At 45.2% G+C, this 24899-nt stretch overlaps 1 protein-coding gene across 7 annotated transcripts in view; it reads right to left on the bottom strand.

Annotated features, from left to right (window-relative positions):
- The window catches only part of ANKS1A (ankyrin repeat and sterile alpha motif domain containing 1A), a 568529-nt gene that overhangs the window by 190851 nt on the left and 352779 nt on the right, over positions 1-24899 (bottom strand). For 6 of the 7 annotated variants that reach the window (XM_075335878.1, XM_075335880.1, XM_075335882.1 and 3 more), the window contains one exon: positions 11105-11230. The exons of the other annotated variant lie outside the window; for it this stretch is intronic. In XM_075335878.1, coding sequence (XP_075191993.1) covers positions 11105-11230 — 126 coding nt within the window. The remainder of the gene's footprint in view (positions 1-11104; positions 11231-24899) is intronic. 7 annotated transcript variants of the gene reach the window in all.

Raw genomic sequence — 24899 nt, 5'->3', positions numbered from 1 at the left:
CAGCGGCGACAGATTTCCTGAAACACGTCCGGGTGAAGGGACCATTCCCCTGCGTCCATGCCCTGGCGACTGAGGAAGTCTGCTTCCCAGTTTTCTACGCCTGGGATGTGAACTGCGGATATGGTGGATGCTCTGTCCTCCACCCACATCAAAATCCGCCGGACTTCCTGGAAGGCTTGCCGACTGCGTGTCCCGCCTTGGTGGTTGATGTATGCCACCGCTGTGGAGTTGTCCGATTGAATTCGGATCTGCTTGCCTTCCAGCCACTGTTGGAAGGTTTGTAGGGCAAGATACACTGCCCTGATTTCCAGAACATTGATCTGAAGGGTGGACTCCTGCTGAGTCCACGTACCCTGAGCCCTGTGGTGGAGAAAAACTGCTCCCCACCCTGACAGACTCGCGTCTGTCGTGACCACCGCCCAGGATGGGGGTAGGAAGGACCTTCCCTGTGACAATGAGGTGGGAAGAAGCCACCACTGAAGAGAGTCCTTGGCCGTCTGGGAAAGGGAAACTTTCCTGTCTAAGGACGTTGACTTCCCGTCCCATTGGCGAAGAATGTCCCATTGAAGCGGACGCAGGTGAAACTGCGCAAACGGGACTGCCTCCATTGCTGCCACCATCTTCCCCAGGAAGTGCATGAGGCGTCTCAAGGGGTGCGACTGGCCTTGAAGGAGAGACTGTACCCCTGTCTGTAGTGAACGTTGCTTGTCCATCGGAAGCTTCACTACCGCTGAGAGAGTATGAAACTCCATGCCAAGATATGTTAGTGATTGGGTCGGTGTCAGGTTTGACTTTGAAAAGTTGATGATCCACCCGAAAGTCTGGAGAGTCTCCAGCGCAACGTTCAGGCTGTGTTGGCATGCCTCTTGAGAGGGTGCCTTGACTAGTAGATCGTCCAAGAAAGGGATCACCGAGTGTCCCTGAGAGTGCAAGACTGCTACCACTGCCGCCATGACCTTGGTGAAGACCCGTGGGGCTGTCGCCAGACCAAATGGCAGGGCTACGAACTGCAGATGGTCGTCTTCTATCACGAAGCGTAGAAAACGCTGGTGCTCTGGAGCAATCGGCACGTGTAGATAAGCATCTTTTATGTCTATTGATGCTAGGAAATCTCCTTGAGACATTGAGGCAATGACGGAGCGTAGGGATTCCATCCGGAACCGCCTGGTTTTCACGTGCTTGTTGAGCAGTTTTAGGTCCAGAACAGGACGGAATGAGCCGTCCTTTTTTGGCACCACAAACAGATTGGAGTAAAAACCTTGACCTCGTTCCTGAAGAGGAACAGGGATCACCACTCCTTCTGCCCTTAGAGAGCATACCGCCTGCAGAAGGGCATCGGTTCGGTCGGGATGTGGGGAAGTTCTGAAGAACCGGGGCGGAGGACGAGAACTGAACTCTATCCTGTACCCGTGAGACAGAATGTCTGTTACCCACCGGTCCTTGACCTGTGGCAGCCAAATGTCGCAAAAGCGGGAGAGTCTGCCACCGACCGATGATGCGGAGAGAGGAGGCCGAAAGTCATGAGGCAGCCGCTTTGGAAGCGGTTCCTCCGGTTGCTTTCTTTGGGCGTGAGTGAGCCCGCCAGGAGTCTGAGCTCCTCTGCTCCTTCTGAGTCCCTTTGGACGAGGAGAATTGGCCTCTGCCCGAACCTCGAAAGGACCGAAACCTCGACTGTCCTCTCCTCTGTTGAGGTTTGCTTGATCTGGGCTGGGGTAAGGAAGAGTCCTTACCCTTGGACTGTTTAATGATTTCAGCCAATTGCTCACCAAACAGTTTGTCTCCAGATAATGGCAAACTGGTTAAGCATTTTTTGGAAGCAGAATCTGCTTTCCATTCCTTTAACCACAAGGCTCTGCGCAAAACCACAGAGTTGGCGGACGCCATTGAGGTACGGCTCGTAGAGTCCAGGACAGCATTGATAGCGTAAGTCGCAAACGCAGACATTTGCGAGGTTAAGGACGCCACTTGCGGCACTGATGGACGTATGACAGAGTCCACCTGCGCCAGACCAGCTGAAATAGCTTGGAGAGCCCACACGGCTGCGAATGCTGGAGCAAACGACGCGCCGATAGCTTCATAGACAGATTTCAACCAGAGGTCCATCTGTCTATCATTGGCATCTTTAAGTGACGCCCCATCTTCCACTGCAACTATGGATCTAGCCGCGAGCCTGGAGATTGGGGGATCCACTTTTGGACACTGGGTCCAGCGTTTGACCACTTCAGGGGGAAAGGGATAACGTGTATCCTTAAGTCGTTTGGAGAAACGCTTGTCTGGATAAGCATGGTGTTTCTGGACTGCTTCTCTGAAGTCAGAGTGGTCCAGAAAAGTACTCAATTTACGCTTGGGATACCTGAAATGGAATTTCTCCTGCTGTGCAGCTGCCTCCTCTGCTGGAGGGGCTGGGGGAGAAATATCCAACAGCTTATTGATGGCCGCTATAAGATCATTTACCATAGCGTCACCATCAGGAGCATCCAGATTGAGAGCGGTCTCAGGATTAGACTCCTGATCAGCTACCTCTGCCTCATCATACAGAGAATCCTCTCGCTGAGACCCTGACCAGTGTGATGACGTCGAGGGTCTTTCCCAGCGAGCTCGCTTAGGCTGCCTGGGACTGTCGTCCGAGTCAGAGCCTTCAGCCTGTGATGCCTGAGACCCCCTATGAGCACGGATTAGTTCCAACTGAGGGGGACCGGGGAACATTGCATCAACAGTGCCCATGGTCTGAGTGACCGGCCTGGACTGCAAAGTTTCAAGAATTTTTGACATAGTCACAGACATCTTATCGGCAAAAACTGCAAACTCTGTCCCCGTCACCGGGGCAGGGTTCACAGGCGTCTCTGCCTGGGCCACTACCACCATAGACTCCGGCTGACGAAGTGGCACAGGGACCGAACATTGCACACAATGGGGGTCAGTGGAACCTGCCGGTAGATCAGCCCCACATGCGGTACAAGCAGCATATAAAGCCTGTGCCTTGGCACCCTTGCTTTTTGCGGATGACATGCTGTTGTCTCCTCAGAGCAATATAGGGTATAAAGCCAAGAAGCGACCGTACAGTGCAATATATAGGTACAGATAAAAAGTACACTAAATAACACTGTGGCACTAGTGGGGTTAGCACTTTTGTGCTGCTTACCGCCCGCTTAAGAGCGGGTGTGTGGTCGCCAGAATCCCTTGTCTGGGTCTCCCAGGTGTATGTCCGTTCTCCAGCCCAGACTGCTTGCAGGAATGGCTGCCAGCGTCCTGTGAAGAGGGACGGTCCGTGGGCGTGTGCAGACAAAAGTGCGGGAAACTGGCGTCCCACTGTGCCCAGTGAGAGGGCTGGAGTATGTAAATAAGACTCCAGCCCTCGGCGCTGACTGATTGTACAGCGTCTCTCCCCTTCCGTGATTGACAAGGTTGGGGGCGGGAACGAAACGGAGCTAGGCCGCAAAAAGCCGGGGACTAGATTTATAATCGCTGCCGTCGTAAAAGCACGGTCGGCGCGAGTCCCCGGCGCACTACAAGTCTCAGCCGCGCCGCAGCTCCAGGGGCGGCCGGCGCGGTAGTTCCCAACACAGAAAGTCACTCAGCTAAGCTGTAGTGACTATAACCCAGGCGCGCAGCGCTATTGTCCCCGGCGCACTAACACACCCAGCAACTCTGGCGTGTGTCTGTGCCTGTCTGTACGGGGACACAGAGTACCTGAACGTTGCAGGGCCTTGTCCCTGACGGTACCCAGCTCCGTATCCAGCAGGATCTCCGGGTCTGTGGATGGAGCCCGGCCTCAGAGTCTGGAGGCCGGTAAGATCCCACTTCACCAGAGCCCTTCAGGGGGATGGGGAAGGAAAACAGCATGTGGGCTCCAGCCTCCGTACCCGCAATGGGCACCTCAACCTTAACAAGCACCGCCGACAAAAGTGGGGTGAGAAGGGAGCATGCTGGGGGCCCTAGTATGGGCCCTCTTTTCTTCCATCCGATATAGTCAGCAGCTACTGCTGACTAAACAGTGGAGCTATGCGTGGATGTCTGACCTCCTTCGCACAAAGCTTGAAAACTGAGCAGCCCGTGATCCCACGGGGGGTGTATAGCCAGAAGGGGAGGGGCCTTACACTTTTTAGTGTAATGCTTTGTGTGGCCTCCGGAGGCAGTAGCTATACACCCAATCGTCTGGGTCTCCCAATAGAGCGCCGAAGAAAAGGTTTTCCTAGCATGTCATATTTGTACTGAACATAATTTCCAGTGGAATTTGAGACCTAAGCAAGGACAATTCCCACAATCACGATACCATTTTCCATCATATATGAATAGATTTCATAGAGTTGAAGAAGTGTAAAGGAAAGAAATATTGCCTAGTGATAATAGATGAATTGCCAAAATGTATAAGTGCCAACCCAGATAATGAGACAGTGGCAAAAGCACTAGTGAAAGACATCATGCTAAGGTTTGGGATACCTGAAAGAACATATAGCGATAATGGTCCACATTTTGTAAATAAAATCATTAACAGCAGTGGGATAAAGTTAAGATAGAGCTGACCAAACTTTGGAAGATTATATGATAAAGATGCTAAACAGATTTTGGTTTAGAAATATGTTCCAGGTCATCCAGTATCACAAGAGATTGTTTTTAAACTGGAAGATTGGATTCTGATTAAAGTGATTAAGAAGTATTGGCATAGTCCCAGAAGAAGAATTAAGATCAGTAGTCATGGAAACAACGGATTGCATGGCAAGTGTGAAAGCTAGACTACAGCTGGACTATGACATTTAAATTAACAATTGAAAATGACCTTGAAGGTCTGCAATAAATTTTGCAGCAGCATAATTCTACATACACAGATAGATAGATAGACAGATATATAGAGTACAATTCTACCATTCTATAGTCCACAGATAACTGCAAAACACTTTGTTGTAGTCCCTGTGGAGACACGGGGCTCAGTGGGTGCTCTCGTCCACTAAAACCCGCCGCCTTTAGAAAGACAGCGTGGCTCAGGGCTCATCCCAACTGAATGCCGGCCTCCTTAACCGTAGGCGTAACACTACTCAGACAACACAGGGTGATGGAACCACAATAATTTGACTTTATTGGATCCCCAAACAATTAACAGCACATAACACATAACCAGCAAAACACACAAATGTAACAGGCAACAGAGTCTCACCCTTCCACTGGCTCACCAGGGATTTGGAATGTCCATGCCTCAGAGCTTCCAGGGCCGCTTACTCCAATCCAGCAGCACCCCGCTTTCGGCGGGCACCCACCGAGAAAGGAATAGCGCCAAATTTAGGAAGCTGTGTGAGATCTGTAAAGTCTGTAGCCAGGTGACTGAACTGTCCCAACCTGAGTGTCCTCCTTAGGTAGTCCTGGTATGATGATACAATCCTGGCAGCCGGAGTCGAAATCCCTAGGCTGTGGATATGGTCTCCAACCGGAACTGGAGTTCCTAGATTGAAGCCATAAGATATCCTGATCCTCTAGTCAGCTCCTAAGAGCTTAGGCTGGATCCATCAGCATCCATTAACAAAACCCTGGTGGCTTAAAGAAATCCCTTTTATAGCCACAGCCTTCCACTTGGATACTCTGCGTCCTCATCGATTGGTTGGACAAGATCGCCACTCTCATTGAAGATGAACTTCAAGCTGCATGGATAATGTTCATTTAAATGGTGTGCATAGAAAGACTGAGGATATCTACATGAAGTCTGCAAGTCACAGACTCGACAATGGCTACTAAGGTAATCACATTAGCACTACACAACTACAATACAATGATTACTGGAAGAGTCTGGAGAAACAATACGTCTGGCTTTCAGTGGCCAACACAATTACACGAGTCAACAAGAGTCTTGTAAAAACAATGAGGGACTTATCCCCCGTCTATAAACAATCTATCATCCTGTCTGGCTGAATTTTAAGAAACTTTAACCCATCAGAGTCCATGTCGTCACAGTCCCCCGTAAAAGAAACAGACCCTTTCTGGTAACAACCTATCCAGGGAACTACACCTGTTTCATTAGGGAAACAGATGTCAAAACCTAAAGATACTAGTTAAAACCTTCTGTGTACAATCCATAAACCTGACAGTCCCTGGGAGCAACTATTCCACCAGCCTGTTTGAAGACTAGAATACCTCAAGGTCAGATATTTGGTGGATATGTGGGGATGAGAAACTGAGGCCTAGTCTTACAACCAAATGCAAAGGTAGCTGCGGGTTGGTACAATTTCTAATGCCCTTCCACCTGTTCTCGATAGGAGACTTTAAGGGGTCTGACACAGAAAGATGGAAGGAATGGCACAGTAGTAAAAGAGAACTGGCAGTTAGATTATTTGATGCACAATAATACATAACTAGCTGTACTACCCGGCTTCGCTCGGGTTAATAACTGCTGTTAACAAAATAGAATGTATTAACAAAAATGTATTCTGCACACAAAAACCATAAAACAAATAGATATAAATGTAATTATGTCTGTCTCCCCCTCTGTTTATATCTCTGTCTGTCTCTGAATGTCTGTCTCTTTCCCAGTCTCTCTCTTTCCCAGTCTCTCTCTTTTCCTCTTTCCCTGTCTCTTTCCCTGTGTCTGTCTCTTTGTCTGTCTCTTTACCTGTCTTTGTCTGTCTCTTACCCTGTCTCTTTCCCAGTCTGTTTCCCTGTGTCTGTCTCTTAACCTGTCTCTCTTTCCCTCTTTCCCTGTCAGTCTGTCTTTGTCTGTGTCTGTCTCTTTGTGTCTGTCTCTTACCCTGTCTATGTCTGTTTCTTACCCTGTCTGTGTCTGTCTCTTTCCCTGGCTGCATTGTGACACGCCAACATTCCATATAAGGGCGTGGCTGCACATTCTTCTGAAGTTCTGGCTACACTGTGGCTCCCAGCTCCATTCGCTTTAATGGAGGCAGGTTTTTTGGTGAATAACTGTAGAGAGTGGGGTTAAAATTTCCCCTCAAAACATAGCCTATGACGCTCTCGGGGTCCAGAAGTGTGAGTGTGCAAAATTTTGTGGCTGTAGTTGCGACGGTGCGGATGCCAATCCCGGACATACACACACACACACACACACACACACACACACACACACACACACAAACACACAAACACACAAACACACAAACACACACACACACACACACACACACACACACACACATTCAGCTTTATATATTAGATTGAGAGAAAGCTACCAAGGGGAGTTCACAATTAGTTTAAAGTAAGTAACCAGGTAGCTGTCGGATTTGAGTGGCTCCTGTTCTGGTAAGCTACAATAAACAAAAATGTTATTGTATATTATACCCAACAAAGATTTCTAAACTATACAAGAGATGCAGTAAAAGGCATTGCAGAACAATTAAAGGGAAACTGTCAGATCCCAAGTGCACCCCGAAGCACAAGCAGTTCTGGGTGCATATCCAGAACCCCTGCCTAACTGTCCCAGCATTTACTATTACACGTAAACAGATCTTAATAAGAAGTAATTCTAAAGATCCTTTATTAGATGCGAATGAGGGTTGTGACTAGTCACAGGGGCGTTAGTTCTCCGGCTAGTAGGCCCACTTAGCTTATTATCACACCCCTGTGGGCATGATAATGTATTTTACAATGCCCGGCATCATGGCAATGCAATACAAATCTGTGCGGCTTTGTACCCATTAGCATTGAGCTCCTTTGATGCCAGGTATATGCACCCATGCGCACTATTCCTCTCAGAAACTGGGACACACACACACCCGGTTTCTGAGTAGTGCGCATGACCGGAATGATCCCCATTCCCAGGATCGACATACTTACCAGACCCTGGGCGTCTGCGTGGCTCCCAGGTCCTCCTGCGAACCTCGGCGGGTGCTCCCAGCAGGTATGCTCCATGCCGTCCTCCCCTGCTTCTGGCCGACACACACATTAGATCACACACACGCACGCATCAGAAGGCATACACTCACGCATCAGAAGGCATACACTCACGCATCAGAAGGCATACACTCACGCATCAGAAGGCATAGACTCACGCATCAGATTGCATACACTCACGCATCAGATTGCATACACTCACGCATCAGATTGCATACACTCACGCATCAGATTGCATACACTCACGCATCAGATTGCATACACTCACGCATCAGATTGCATACACTCACGCATCAGATTGCATACACTCACCACATATAGCACATACAATCGCGCGTGCGCGCACTCACCAATTCCAGCCAGCAAGAGACTCTTGTCTCTATGATACGTTCCATTCGCAGGTCCTGGAAGCTCCACTGCACAGTGCACAGCGTCACATGATGCTTCCACCCGCAAGTCCTGGAAGCTCCACTGCACAGTGCCACATGCTGTATCCACCCGCAGGTCCTGGAAGCTCCATTGCACAGTGTCACAGGTCCTTAAGCGGCTGAGAAGCAATCGATATCGCTGGATGTGGCGAGTGTGTGTGTACAATCTGATGTATGATTGTGTGTGGGTGATCTGATTTGTGTGTTCCGCCGCAGGACCTGCTCCCGTTCGGCATCTGGTGATTATGATCGCAGGGTTTTCTCTCTTCTTTCTTCTGGGGGTGTCGGTTTTCTATAATGAAGTGTCCTGTAGTATCTTTAACTTTTTAAGCTGCATGGACACTTCATTATTGAACCGTGACCAAATCTTATTTTCGGGGGATGTCTTATATTTAGGCCTTGCAGAAAACTTCTGCTAGGTCTTATTTTTGGGGGATGTCTTATTTTCGGGAAACACGGTATATAGAGTACTATACTATATGGGCCTTTGGCCCATGCATTTACTCCCTAGGCTATTAGCCTTGGTGGACCTTTTTCTGGTACTATATCTTTGTTATTAATCTAATATTTAATGTGCATCATTTTCTATCTTGCAGTGTGTTACGGGTATTATTATATTTTCTTTAGTCCCTTATTCCATCTGCATAGGGCCTGAAGGGATGCAGGATTAGGGTGCCAACCTCCGCGGCAAGGTAGGAGTGAGAGTAGGGCCGATAAGGGCTAGCTCCCCTTTAACATTATGATCTAGTATCACACTTTGGTTGGTGTTTATTGCTGTAATTGTGTGTTGAGATTTCTCAATTTTAGCATTTTCTAATAAATTTGAATTTTTAGTTCTTTATATAGTGATTTTTTTGTACTTCTAAACTTTATTTCTTTAGTTTTCTGCATCCATTAGATGCAACAGTCCCGGGACTTTACCCGGCTCTTCCCGATTACACTGGTGCAGTGGCAATCAGGGTAATAAAGGGTTAATGGCAGCCCATAGCTGCTACAAAGCCCTAGGGTAGTGATGTCAGGCGTCTATGAGACAACCCCCTATTACTAATCTGTAAATGAAAGTAAATAACTTATAAAAAGTTATAAAAGTAAATAATAATAGAGCATGACTGTCAGCTGTGAGTGTAGACAGAGCTGCACGATCAGAATAAACTTGGGTGAACCCCTGACATCACAGCTGCGGGCCCCGCAGTATGGCGTGTCGCGTCAGTAACCTCACTGGTTCACCACTGTGAGGTTCAGGCCACGACAGAAGTGAGCTACTCCATCAGTGGTGACTTCACTCAAGTGAGTCTTCCACCTGCGGTTCATTTCAGTTGTGGTCAAAGATGGAGGACTTACCTGTGACCGGAAATCACCTGAGTGACGGCACTGCTGATCGTGCGGCTCACTTAAGTCACTCGGATGACTTACTATAACAGCTGGAGAACTGCAGCTGTGGCTGCGGGTAACCTGAGTGATGTCACCGCCGATAGCACGACCCACTTCAGTTGCTGCGTGTAGCTCACAGCGAGCTGTCTTGTTCTATTGCGCTTGCTGTGAGCGTCAGATGTTGCAGTGCTGTAAGCATCGTGGGACCTCGTGTGGATTACGTCGGAACTGGAGGGGTGTTTGACAGGGTGGGGGGGGGTTAATAAAGTGATGAAAGAGGGTGCTTTTTTGTTTTTTATTTCAAACCGGCATGGTGATCAAAAAGAGGCTAAATATTCCTCATGCTAGATAATCAATTACAACGCATCCAAAAAAGATCACAAATTATAAAGCCAAATGATAAAATCTGAAACTGTATTTTAATAATTTTCAAATAAAAGGTAAAAAAGTGATTGAAAAGAAAGCGCAGCACGGCAGGGAGAGATGAAAGAACAAAAAGGTAAGGGACGCATTAACTCACGGTACAGTGACCAAGTGGCTAAGTACTAAATACACATATAAAGAAAGGAGTTTTGAATATATAAATAGTGCACTATATCAAATAACAGGGCACTTAGCATAAAACGAGGTTAATAGCATATGGCTAATTACTGTGAGCCCATGTAACAACATATAAAGCACAGTGCCAATACACATGAGGTGCAATTTGTGCATACGGTCATAAAAGCATGGTTAGATAACAAAGTAGTGGGAGTAGTACCTGATGACATCTCCTCCCGCTGGCGCCAGCACACTCCAAAGACATACTGATATAGAAGTTAGATTGTGAGCCCCACTGGGGACACTGATGGTAATGTATGTAAAGCGCTGTGGAATAGGATAGCGCTAAATAGGCAGTGCATAATAAATTCCGCCATATGCATTACAGTTTTCTATAAACCGGTGTAAACACACGTACTGCTGGAGATAATCACTGCTATTTAGCACATACTGTTGATGTGTTTTGGAATATTATTGTATTATTGTCACATTTGCTCATCCTTGGAGTACAAGCCACAAGGAAAAAAAAAAAGAAAAATGAATTTACTAGATGCTTAGCAACAACTTGTTTATAAACGGTAAGAATTTGGTATAACATTGGAGAGATGAATAAGGCTTGGACCTGGTAGATATCTGCTTTTTGTTTTCCTAGTAATATCGCTGGGGACGTTTTAGACATGTGATCTATGTTACAGCAAATTTGCTTCCTTGTACATTATTCAATTGTAAAACTTTATCATTCTTAATCACTCTTTCAAGCTTTTCTTTCAAGTCTCCAATTTCACATACTGTATTACAGAAATATTAGGCAGGCTGCTTTACACCAATATATACAATAACGATAAAATTGTAGTATCTGGAATAAAAACAACACAAACAAAATACAGACATCCGTAACTGACATATAAAATCTTTGGAATATAAGAAAACAAACAAACCTCCTTCATAGATGTTGGCACCTTATGGCGCTCTCTGCTTTCTGAGCTATTTCTTCCATAATCAAAACCCATATCATGCTCTTCTGATGGAATGGAAGGCATAGAACCTGGAAGGACATCATGAAACTGCAGGAACACAAGTAGATTACATCACATCAATAAAACACAAGGCTGCAGATCAGTGTGACATATTGCCAATCTGTAGCCTGTTCATCATATGCCCCGAGACATAGCTAATAACTTATCTATGTGTGATTGTTTTTATGATGGAGTATCCACTCCAAAACGCGTTTAATGAAATCACTTGAACAGGAACCAGCTTCATCACTAAGTGAACAGCAGTGTGGCTTAACCCTCTCATCTCCACTGTCTGCACTTCTACAATGCTGCAGCGGTTCCTTTCAGTTCCTATAGTGGTTGTGTCTGCCCAGCTGAGTAATTGCTGTGGTCCTACCACATTGTCTGCACAGATGAGACCTTTTTTGCGCTCATCTCCTCAACATCTAGTTGACAAAAGCATTAATATTGCTGAATGTTTACAACAATAGTTAATTTTTTGTGTTTTACCCCTTCACTGCCAAGACTGTTTTCACCTTCCTGACAAGGCCATTTGTTAAAGTTCTGACCAGTGTCACTTTATAAGGTAATAACTCAAACACTTCAATGGGTTCCAGTGATTCTAAGATTGTTTTTTCATGACAAATTGTACATTATGAAAGTGGTAAATGTAGAACAATTTTTTTTTATTTGTGAAAATATCAAAAATGTTGCAACTTTCAAACTTTGAATTTTTATGGCTTTAAACCAGAGTTCTGCTGTTCAAAATAATTAAAGGAGTTGTCCGACATTCGCTTACCAAAACATTTTGAGTTTATCTGTGCTGTATTGTCATATAAAACACCCCTACATTGTTATTTTTTGTTTTCTGACTTTTGTTCCTCTTGAATTATCCCTTTATTCTCTGCAGCTCCTTGTTTACATTCAGCACAAGCAAACTGACCTCTTCCTGTGCAAAACCTTAGTCAGAGCTGGCACCGCCCGGCCTCACTGTCCAGCCCCGTCCCCTGCCAGCCCCCTGCACACACATTCCCTGTCAGCATCCTGCCCAGCACCCGACCTGTTATCACTCTAGCAATGGAAATAACAGCCCCACATCGGGCTCTGCACCGCGCACACACACACACACACACACACACACACACACAAATGGCTCTGCGCCCCACATCACATCAGGCTCTGCAACCCTACACACACACACACACACACACACACACACACACACACACACACACACACACACACACACACACACACACGGCGCTCTGTACCGACTTAGTAGTAGTGACTTCCATGTGGCACTAAAGGGTGCTTAGTATTGTATTTAGCCAAAAAAATAAATAATTAAAAAAAAACAAACAAAAAAAAACGACGCGAGAGCCACCATATCTTTTGTAGCCAGCTAGGGTAAAGCAGACGGCTGCAGCCTGCAAACCACAGCTGAGAGCTTCACCTTGGCTGATAATCCAAAACAGAGGGCACCCCACGCTGTTATTTTAAATTAAATAAATAATTTAAAACAAAAAACATGGGGGTCCCCCCCAAATTGGATCACCAGCCGAGGTAAAGCGTACAGCTGTGGTCTGGTATTCTCAGACTAGGGAGGTCCACTGTTATAGGACACTCCCCAGCCTAAAAATAGCAGGCCGCAGCCGCCCCAGAAGTGGCGCATCCATTAGATGTGCCAATGCTGGCGCTTTTCCCAACTCATCCCGTTGCCCTGGTACAGTGGCAAATGGGGTAATATATGGGGTTGATGCCAGATGTGTAATGTCACCTGGCATCAAGCCTTGGGGTTAGTGATGTCACGCGTCTATCAGATACCCGACATCACCAACCCAGTCAGTAATAAAAAAAATAGACTACAAAAAAAGTTTTATTTGAAAAAACACACCCCAAAACATTCCCTCTTTCACCAATTTATTGAAAAGAACAATCAAATCCGGGTCCGGCGTAATCCAATAAGGGGACACATGACTATCCATACCATAGTCAATGAAGAACAGAATGTTCCCCATTGCCTGGAAGAGCAATGCAGTGACCTGAGCTAACATCAATAGCTCAGGTCACTGCAGGGGATGACGAGCGCTGCTGCCAGGAGGCAGATGAGATCATTACCTACTGTGACGATCTCCTCTTCACTCCTGTCAGCCCTGTCACTGACTTCTATGCCCGCCGCGTTCTCAGCAGTATTGCCCGTGACGTCACCGCTAGTGACGTGACAACGCAGCGGGCATAGACGGCAGTGACAGCGCTTACAGGAGTGAAGAGGAGATCGTCACAGCAGGTAATGAACTCATCTGCCTCCTGCCTCCATCCTCGCGGCTGCCAGCACTGCAGGGTGAGAAGCTGCTGATACTGCGGGCAGACACACACTGCAATGATTGCAGCCGCGGGGCTGGAGCGGGACACAGACTGCACGGCCACTCCTGCAATCCTGAGCAGGGGGCCTGGTGCTGGCGGTGACACCGTGGGCGGGGAGAGTACGGGGTGCGTGGGAATGTGTGGGAAGGTGCAGGGAAGGGGGGCGGGGACTCACGCACTGTACAGCCCAGCAGGGCGGCAACATGCTGTTCCAGATATGCATGTCAACATGGCCCTGCCCATGTTGACATGAAATGAGCGGAAGCCGCAAAATCGCGGCAGGAGCGGTCACATAACCACTCTGAGCCGGGGGAGAGAGGCTGACAGCAGGGCAGGTAAGTGCTCACTATCTACTTACCTGCCCCAATGTAGCCCAATAGGGAAATAATAAAAAAAGTCAAAATAAGCCGGATAACCCCTTTAATGAGTAACATTTCCCACAAGCCTACTTTACATCGGCACTATTCTTTAAACTTTTTTTTGGTAGTGCACCGAAGACCTAACGGTGTGACTGTCGCTCGCCGGTGACCTCGAGAAAGGAAGAACTCAGACTCCCTGAGTGCTGGGTGAAGGTCATTAACTAGGATCTGATTGCCGATTGTTCGTATCATACGGTTGCTTGAGACAAGCAGAGAAAGGGGGGTCTAGGAGCTCCAACTTTTCTACAGTGAGAACGAGAGATTTTCCAGCTCTGACGCAGTCCTCAAAGGGTTAATTACCTGCAGCTGTTAGAAGAATCAGGCAGAGAGCAGGGGGGGGGTCAGTGAACAAGAGCTGCGAGTGAGGAATTTTTAGTAGCAGAAGCAAGAGATTAGCGCTGCTCACAGCATCTGTGATTAATTAGGAATAGGAGAAGGGGGGCAGAACAGTAAGGGAGACTGAGTGGACTAAAAGTTGCAGCTGTGAGTAATTAGCAGCAGAGCAAGCGAAGGAGCTGTAGTAATCTGTAGGAAGGACAGAGTGATTTGTTTGGAATATGAACAGAGCAGAGAAGGGAACTAGCTTAATGCCCCTGTGTTTATTTAACACATCTACTGTGTGCTTAATCACATGACCGAGGAGGGGGAAGGGTTCACGTGAATCATAGTGTTAGAATCCGCATATTCCCCTGTGTATTCAGACACGTGTCACTGTTGTGATTGGGTATTAGAAAGATGCGCAGCAAAGTGGGAAAGGATTCAAATTGGAGTTGGCCAATCCAATTAGAGCACTATGTATACTCTGTTCAAGAAGAGATTGTTTTTTCCTACAGGAGCTGAGAATTGCAAGAGGTGGTATAAATTGGTGGGTTACAATGGACATGGGTAGTGTAAAGAATCTATGATGAGATTGTGGAGTGATCGATTCCTAGCTTAGTTATTAAAACTGCTCGTAACTGGGATCATTCAAACAAAGAGAAACTGGCGCAGCTACAGCCCCCACACCTGGAAAGTGGGGGTAGGCAGCTCCTCATGAGTTGCAGAGAAGAAAAAAAACTGACCAAGTGTTAAATGTACATGTAATTGTGCTAGGTTTTCTATCTTAAGAGCACATTTTGATAATTAGGAGATTTTTGGGGGATTCTTTTAGTCTAGTGAGAATATTGAGAGTTTACAAGTACAAAATTTGTTATTTTGAATCCCTTGTCCTGCATAGGAATCATGCATAAATGTAGGCGTTTATAGAATAGTAGCCTATAGTAGAGCGCATAAATGCATAATAATGTAGACACTCCCCGTATACACCCAGCTTAGCCAGGCCCCTCTCAATGGTTCTTTGTCCAAAGTTGTCAACCCACCCCCTTTGAACTTTTTTTTTCTTTTTTAAGGAAAGGGGGTGGGGAGGTGAGGCATTCTCTGGTATACATGACTAACACATTTGAATAAGTATAAAATAAACGGATTTTTGTGTACTCACCGTAAAATCGTTTTCTCTTAGCCATCATTGGGGGACACAGGACCATGGGTGTTATGCTGCCTATCCATAGGAGGACACTAAGTAGATGCAAAAGCATAGCTCCTCCTCTGCAGTATACACCCCCTGGCCAGGCCAGGCAGCCTCAGTTTTAGTACACAAGCAGTAGGAGAAAAAAAACAGTAAAAACTTCTCAACAGAGGAACAAGAGAAAAGAAGAGTCATAACCAAATAAGGTACTGAGAGAACCAAGGCCCAACAGGGCAACAGGGTGGGTGCTGTGTCCCCCAATGATGGCTAAGAGAAAACAATTTTACGGGGAGTACACAACAATCCGTTTTTCTCTGACGCCTCATTGGGGGACACAGGACCATGGGACGTCCTAAAGCAGTCCATGAGTGGGAAAAGTAAAAAAACAAGATAACGCAACCCAAGGGCTAGGAACCAGTCCCAGACAGCCTGGAGCGCCTACTGTGAGAGGTGCTCTACTGCCGTTTGCAGAATTTTCCTACCCAGATTTACCTCAGCTGAAAACTGGGTATGGACTCTGTAATGCTTTGAAAAAGTATGTAGGCTAGACCAGGTCGCAGCCTTACACACCTGTTCCACTGAAGCCTGATGCCGAATGGCCCACGGAGCGCCAACTGCTCGCGTGGAATGAGCCCGCAGCCCACTAGGAATGGGCTTGAGTTGCAAGCGGTAGACTTCCTGGATCGCAGAGCGAATCCAGCGAGCCAGAGTTGCCTTTGAAGCTGCCTGTCCCTTCTTAGGCCCCTCAGGAATGATGAACAAAGAGTTCGTTTTCCTAAAGGGGGCTGTCCTGCATATGTAATATCTGAGAGCTCTGACGAGGTCTAACGAATGCAGAGACCTTTCCACCCTATGAACTGGGTGTGGATGAAAGGAAGGCAGAACAATGTCCTCGTTCAAATGAAACGGGGTAGGAACCTTTGGAAGAAAATCCGAAAGGGGGCGTAGAACCACCTTGTCCTGGTGAAAGATCAGAAAAGGCTCGCGGCAAGAGAGTGCTGCCAGCTCCAAAACCCGTCTGATGGACCTAATTGCCACCAGGAATGTTACCTTCCAGGACAGAAGAGCAAGGGAGGATTCCTAGAGAGGTTCAAAGGGAGACCTCTGGAGGCCGTCCAGAACGATATTGAGGTCCCATGGGTCCAGCGGCCGTTTGTATGGGGGAACTAGATGGGAAACGCCCTGGAGGAAGGTCTTGACTTGCGGTTTTTGAGCCAGGCGGCATTGGTAGAAGATTGAGAGCGCTGAGACCTGAACTTTAAGGGAACTGAGAGCCAACCCCGCCAGACTGTAGAAAGTCGAAAATTCTAGGGATGGCCAAAGGAATAGGCTGGACGTTAGTTTCCCTGCACCATGAAAGGAAGATTTTCCACGTACGGTGGTAAATGCGGGATGAAGCAGGCTTTCGGGCGCTGATCATGGTGGAAATAACCGCGGGGGAGAATCCCGCTCTTGTTAATACCCAGGTCTCAATGGCCATGCCGTCAGCTTCAGGGCTCTGGAGTTCTGATGGAAAATGGGCCCTTGGGTCAGCAAGACTGGGATGTCTGGAAGGCGCCGCGGTACGTTTGCGAGCATTTGTACTAATTCGGCGTACCAGGAGTGCCTGGGCCAGTCCGGTGCTATCAGTATCACCGGGACTCCCTCTGCCTTGATCTTCCTGATTACCCACGGCAGCAGGGGTAGAGGTGGAAATATGTAAGGCAGGCGGGAGTGGTGCCAGGAGCAGATCAGAGCATCCGCGCCGATGGTAGTAGTATATTACAGGTGTAGTATATGGGGGTGTAGTGATGTAGTATATTACAGGTGTAGTATATGGGGGTGTAGTGATGTAGCATATTACAGGTGTAGTATATGGGGGTGTAGTATATTACAGGTGTATATGGGGGTGTAGTATATTACAGGTGTATATGGGGGGTGTAGTATATTACAGGTGTAGTATATGGGGGGTGTAGTAATGTAGTATATTACAGGTGTAGTATATGGGGATGTAGTATATTGCAGGTGTAGTATATGGGGGTGTAGTGATGTAGTATATTACAGGTGTAGTATATAGGGGTGTAGTAATGTAGTATATTACAGGTGTAGTATATGGGGAGGTGTAGTGGTGTAGTATATTACAGGTGTAGTATATAGAGGTGTAGTAATGTAGTATATTACAGGTGTAGTATATGGGGAGGTGTAGTGGTGTAGTATATTACAGGTGTAGTATATAGGGGTGTAGTATATTACAGGTGTAGTATATGGGGGGTGTAGTATATTACAGGTGTATATAGGGGTGTAGTGATGTGGTATATTACAAGTGTAGTATATGGGGGTGTAGTGATGTAGTATATTACAGGTGTAGTATATGGAGGGTGTGTAGTTTATTACAGGTGTAGTATATGGGGGGTGTAGTATATGGGGATGTAGTATATTACAGGTGTAGTATATGGAGGGGGTGTAGTGATGTAGTTTATTACAGGTGTAGTATAGGGGGGGTGTAGTGATGTAGTATATTACAGGTGTAGTATAGGGGGGGTGTAGTGATGTAGTATATTACAGGTGTAGTATAGGGGGGTGTAGTGATGTAGTAAATTGCAGGTGTAGTATAGGGGGGGTGTAGTGGTGTAGTTTATTACAGGTGTAGTATATGGAGGGGGTGTAGTGATGTAGTATATTAGGTAAAACTGAGTTAATTATATTAGTCCGGCCCTCTAAAACCATCCCAATTTCTCATGCAGCCCCATGGGAAAATTAATTGCCCACCCATGATATAGAGGGAATAAGAAAGGAATGTGACCCCTTCCCAACTGGAGGAGTTCGTTTAACTCTTAAGAGTTCAGGATTTCCCAAGAGATTATAAATAGTATTCTGTTCATTCTTGAATGATTAAATTAACTTTGTAGGGAAAATTAGATTTCTTGAGGTATGCAAATTAGTTTTTGTGTTTAGGGTTTTTTTATGGCGATTTATTCGAACAATATATTTTTATTTTGTGACTCTGCATACAGACTGCCGGTATTTTATTAATTGGTTACATAGTAACATAGTTGTAAGGCGGAAGGAAGACATTATGTCCATCTAGTTCAGCCTATTTTTAGTGTAGCTGTTCTGCAGTGTTGAACCAGGGGAAGGTAAAAACCCACAGAGTAGGAGTTAATTTTCTTCATAGGGAAAAATATTCTTTCCCAACTCCTAAGCTGGGTCAACTATCTACCTGTAATATTATGTTATTCATAACCTTCTATACTGTTGCTTTCAAGAAAAGCATCCATTTCTCTCATATTCATTCAGTGAGTTGGCCATCACCATTTCCTCAGGAAGAGAGTTTCAGAGCCTCACTGCTCTTACCATGAAGAACCCTCTTCTATGCTGATGTAGAAGTTTTCTTTCCTCCAATTGAAGAGAATGCCCCCTTGTTCTTCTCACAGTCCTTGGTACAAACAGATCATGGGAGAGATCTCTGTACTGCCCGCTGATATACTTGTACATATTTATTAGGTCTCCCCTAAGTCTTCTCTTTTCTAGAGTAAATAGATCTTATTTTGATAACCTTTCTGGGTATTGTAATGCACCCACTCCATTTATTATTTTAGTAGCCCGCCTCTAAACCCTTTCAAGTTCAGTAATGTCTTTCTTGAGCACTGGTGCCCAAAATTGCACACAATACTCCACGTGTGGTCTGACGAGTGATTTGTACAGAGGGAGAATAATGTTTTCATCTCGTGCCCCCAGACCTCTTCTGATACATCCCATCACCCTATTTGCTTTGGTGGCTGCTGCCTGACACTGGGCACTCCAATTTAGCTTTTTATTGACTAAGATGCCTAAGTCTTTTTCCATGTCTGATTTCCCCAGCAGTTTCCCATTTAGTAGGTAATCATAGCATCTGTTTCTCCTTCCCATGTGCAGAACCTTACATTTATCTGTGTTACACCTCAGCTGCCATTTTTCAGCCCAATTCTCCAATTTACTCAAATCCATCTGTAATTGCAAACTGTTCTTTTTTGTGTTAACTACCTTACATAGTTTTGTATCATCTGCAAATACTAATATTTTACTCTGTAAGCCATCCACCAGATCATTAATAAATATATTAAAAAGTAGGGGGCCCAATACAGACCTCTGTGGCACCCCACTAGTAACCGTGGCCCAATCTGAGTAGGCGCTATTAATAACCACTCTGTTTTCTACCACTAAGCCAGCTACCTACCCATATACACACACATTTTAAATTAAGTCCAGAAGGGCTGTCCCTCTAGTTGGGCCCAGCACAAGTTTTGACAGATAATGATCCTTGGTTACGACAGAAACCGGTTTCCCTTCTGAGATACGCAGGTTTCAGTTTCCCAGTCTATATCAGGGTAGTTGAAGTCCCCCATAATAATCACTTCATGGTGATTTGCAGCTTTGTATATTTGTTTCAATAATACATTTTCAGTAGTTTCTGTTATATTTGGTGGCTTATAACAAACCCCTATGAGGATTTTATTATTAGTTTTCTCTCCTTGTATCTCTACCCATAGAGACTCCAGCTCCTTTCCTGTTTTTACGATCCCTCCTAAACAATTCCTATCCTTGCAGGTTAGCCGCCCAGTCATAGCTGTCATTTAACCATGGCTCAGTTATTCCTACTATGAAAGGTTTTCCTTTCGTTTATAGATACAATATATACGAACCGTGTTGTCTATCGTAAGGTTTCAAAATTCCCCAGCAATGTATATTGTTATAGAGATACAAGTTATTTCCAGTGTTTGTCTTGCTTTAGTTTCTAGTATGTAGCTAATTTATTGCCTGCTGTCTTATTTTTCCTGTTAGAGAATAGCAGCATAAAAACTATGAACTTTGCCAGATTGGTTCACAAAAACAAAAAAGAAAAAAGGGGGGAGAAGTCATCGTCATCGATTATATTTTCCAGCAGTAGAGGGCACAGCAGGCATATTAGACAAGTTCTGAGGCTGACCCTTCCCCCGCAAGTCATATTTACTGGATTACAATGAAGCATATCTGTTAACTGAAATAGGAAAATCTTGTCCTATATGTTTATTTATTATTTTCAACCATATAATGTATAGAGGACCACTAACTGTATCATGGTCAGAGTTAAAGTTATAAGAATGATTAATGCATATTTTTAGTTTTTTGTTTTTATAGATGGAACAAGATGTTGGTCGATTCTACACTGGATATGCTACGGTTTACACAACATGAGGTAATCAAAATTTGAACCACTCCCTCCCCTCCTATTGGTACAGGAGGCAGTGATGGCGATGCCCTCTCTAGATGGGTAGAACAGGAGTGGGTAAGATGGTTAAATGTGTATGTAGGTTGTAGATTTTTCCTGTTGTCAAATGAGCCAGGTATACTGAAGATAAAGTCTAGATCTGAGCGGACGGTGATGGAGCCAGAGGAGAGGCTCGCACAGGTGTAGCCGACAAAGAAGTAATGGACGGGCCTAGAGTTGAGAGTCTTTCACCAATACAGACCATACCTCGCTGGTACCTGTCACGTCGTCGGTGACACCTGCCACTCCTTGTGCTCTTAAATCCCTACAGGAACAAATGGTTCAACAAGGAATGGAGTGTGAGACGCAGGGAGCCAGCTGACTGAGGAAGGTCTGTGGATAAAGGGTGGTAAGCTTTCTCTGCCATTAATCTCTTCTCATTGATGGCCCAGGTAACATTTGTGAAAGATAGTTATCAGTGTGTACTTTGGTGACACCAGGGTTCAGTACTCCGGTGGACAGACTCACCCAGTCTTGTAAGACACGTGCCTAAAACAATGTGGAAAAAAAAAACTGTAAAGAGTCAGCAGAAACACACCCTGCACCTGTTCTTCCCATTTCAGAGACTGCAGACTGATTATAGATGTATGTCATGAGCAGGTTTTATGCAAGTTTGTGCGTGTTGTGTAAATTTCTTTCCAGGTTTGGTCAGAGGCATTCTAGTGCAGAAAACAACGTTATTGCTGAGCAGCACATGATGAAGGTGGTATGTAAGAAAAAAAAAAATGGGTTTACAGAAGTAAAAAAAGTGTATATTTTATAGAAAAGTGGAAACTGGCAAATCGTGAACAAAATGTATGTTTTGTTTTCTTTTCGTAATAAACAGGTCTTTATGTAAGATATATTTTTTGGTTTCGCACAGGCATGCATTTTTTTTTTCTTAAATGATTGACTAAATAGTGTAATAAACAGGTGTATTTTTCAATTCCAGATTTTAAATCAGAGCTAGAAGCATATGGTCTTCAGTCAGGGGACTGATTGATCCTAAAAGGGCAAGCGAGAAAGAGCCACGAGTCAAGATTAAATGAGCTGATCCAGTTTCTCCTAACCACAGAAATTTCGATGAAGCTCGAGGGTAGGACTTCAATGGATTAACGCCTCGCATTGCAAAAGGGTCGATCAACCAGAGCTGCACTGAGCGTCCTGCTCATATTTATCCTTTTCAAAAGATCTGTACAGTCTCAGTCATCATTGCCAAAATAGGTAGAAGAGAGGACTTAAGGGGGCTTTACACGGTAGCGATATCGGTACCGATTTCGCTAGCGTGCGTACCCGCCCCCATCGTTTGTGCGAGACTGGCATATCGCTGCCCGTTGCGCACAAAATCGCGCTCCCGTCACACAGCTTACCTGCCCTGCGACGTCGCTATGACCGACGATCCGCCTCCTTTCTAAGGGGGCGGGTCGTTTGGCGTCACAGCGACGTCACACGGCAGGCGTCCAATAGAAGCGGAGAAACCGGTGAAGAAAACCCCTTTCCCTATTCGCCCATGCCTCAATGTTCAGTCAGGCAGGTCTTCCACACAGATATTTTCTTCCTCTCTTCCTATGGGAACACATTACACTTAGTATCCAGAGATGGCAGAAATAAGTCTTTAGGGAGGACTGTTAAGGATAAGAATTAAGTAACCAAAAATACTTAATTCAGCCATTTCATAGACTCAAATGTATAATTTAGTTGATGTAACTTAACACATATTTATGAAGAATGCTTTTGTTTCTTACTAACACATATATAAAGTATTTATATATATATATATATATATAAAGTATTTATATATATATATATATATATATATATATATATATATATATATATATATATATATATATATATATATATATACATATATATACATACAGTGCCTACAAGTAGTATTCAACCCCCTGCAGATTTAGCAGGTTTACACATTCGGAATTATCTTGGCATTGTGACATTTGGACTGTAGATCAGCCTGGAAGTGTGAAATGCACTGCAGCAAAAAAGAATGTTATTTCTTTTTTATTTTTTTCTTTAAATTGTGAAAAGTTTATTCAGAGGGTCATTTATTATTCAACCCCTCAAACCACAAGAATTCTGTTTGGTTCCCCTAAAGTATTAAGAAGTATTTCAGGCACAAAGAACAATGAGCTTCACATGTTTGGATTAATTATCTCTTTTTCCAGCCTTTTCTGACTAATTAAGACCCTCCCCAAACTTGTGAACAGCACTCATACTTGGTCAACATGGGAAAGACAAAGGAGCATTCCAAGGCCATCAGAGACAAGATCGCGGAGGGTCACAAGGCTGGCAAGGGGTACAAAACCCTTTCCAAGGAGTTGGGCCTACCTGTCTCCACTGTTGGGAGCATCATCCGGAAGTGGAAGGCTTATGGAACTACTGTTAGCCTTCCACGGCCCGGACAGCCTTTGAAAGTTTCCACCCGTGCCGAGACCAGGCTTGTCCGAAGAGTCAAGGCTAACCCAAGGACAACAAGGAAGGAGCTCCGGGAAGATCTCATGGCAGTGGGGACATTGGTTTCAGTCAATACCATAAGTAACGTACTCCACCGCAATGGTCTCCGTTCCAGACGAGCCCGTAAGGTACCTTTACTATCAAAGCGTCATGTCAAGGCTCGTCTACAGTTTGCTCATGATCACTTGGAGGACTCTGAGACAGACTGGTTCAAGGTTCTCTGGTCTGATGAGACCAAGATCGAGATCTTTGGTGCCAACCACACACGTGACGTTTGGAGACTGGATGGCACTGCATACGACCCCAAGAATACCATCCCTACAGTCAAGCATGGTGGTGGCAGCATCATGCTGTGGGGCTGTTTCTCAGCCAAGGGGCCTGGCCATCTGGTCCGCATCCATGGGAAGATGGATAGCACGGCCTACCTGGAGATTTTGGCCAAGAACCTCCGCTCCTCCATCAAGGATCTTAAGATGGGTCGTCATTTCATCTTCCAACAAGACAACGACCCAAAGCACACAGCCAAGAAAACCAAGGCCTGGTTCAAGAGGGAAAAAATCAAGGTCTTGCAGTGGCCTAGTCAGTCTCCTGACCTTAACCCAATTGAAAACTTGTGGAAGGAGCTCAAGATTAAAGTCCACATGAGACACCCAAAGAACCTAGATAACTTGGAGAAGATCTGCATGGAGGAGTGGGCCAAGATAACTCCAGAGACCTGTGCCGGCCTGATCAGGTCTTATAAAAGACGATTATTAGCTGTAATTGCAAACAAGGGTTATTCCACAAAATATTAAACCTAGGGGTTGAATAATAATTGACCCACACTTTTATGTTGAAGATTTATTAAAATTTAACTGAGCAACGTAACTTGTTGGTTCGTAAGATTTATGCATCTGTTAATAAATCCTGCTCTTGTTTGAAGTTTGCAGGCTCTAACTTATTTGCATGTTATCAAACCTGCTAAATCTGCAGGTGGTTGAATGCTACTTGTAGGCACTGTATATATAAATATGTATATATAAATATGTGTGTATATATATATATATATATATATATATATATATATATATATATATATATATATATATATATATATATATATATATATATATATATATTGCATATTCAGTGATTTTCCTTAAAAGGGTGATTCACCCATATTTTTTATTGTCCAGATCTATATTATATTGAGAAACAATGTTTCTCTCAAATACCTTGTGCAGGCAATAGTGCCTGTGAGAGGCGCTATTGCAGACCGCTGTTCCCGCTCCAGTGACGTCTCCGTCAAGTGCTGCACACGTCAAATCCGTGCAGCCGGCTGCATTCTTTGCTGCAAGCAAGAGATGTGACGCGCTGTGCTGTGCTGTGAGGGAGGAGGGAGCAGATGGGCTGTGACAGCAGTGAAACACCGCTCACAGCCCAGTGAGTGAGGAAGAATACAGCCGGCTGCACGGATGTGACGTGTGCAGCACTTGACGGAGACGTCACTGGAGCGGGAACAGCGGTCTGCAATTGCGCCTCTCACAGGCACTATTTCCAACACAAGGTATTTGAGAGAAACATTGTTTCTCAATATAATATCAAACTAGACAATAAAAAATATGGGTGAACCATCCCTTTAATACAATATACCAGCACATGTAACATAAAGATGGCTCCTACATCCTGGACAACACCCAAGAAGTTGAGGAACAGAGGAATTCCCACAGTTTGGAACAACCAATCCAGTAG

Source organism: Anomaloglossus baeobatrachus, chromosome 2 (genome assembly GCF_048569485.1).
Source record: "Anomaloglossus baeobatrachus isolate aAnoBae1 chromosome 2, aAnoBae1.hap1, whole genome shotgun sequence".
In the NCBI taxonomy this organism is placed as follows: domain Eukaryota; kingdom Metazoa; phylum Chordata; class Amphibia; order Anura; family Aromobatidae; genus Anomaloglossus; species Anomaloglossus baeobatrachus.
Note: the sequence above shows the minus strand (reverse complement) of the source record. Positions and strands in the feature narration are given on the sequence as shown.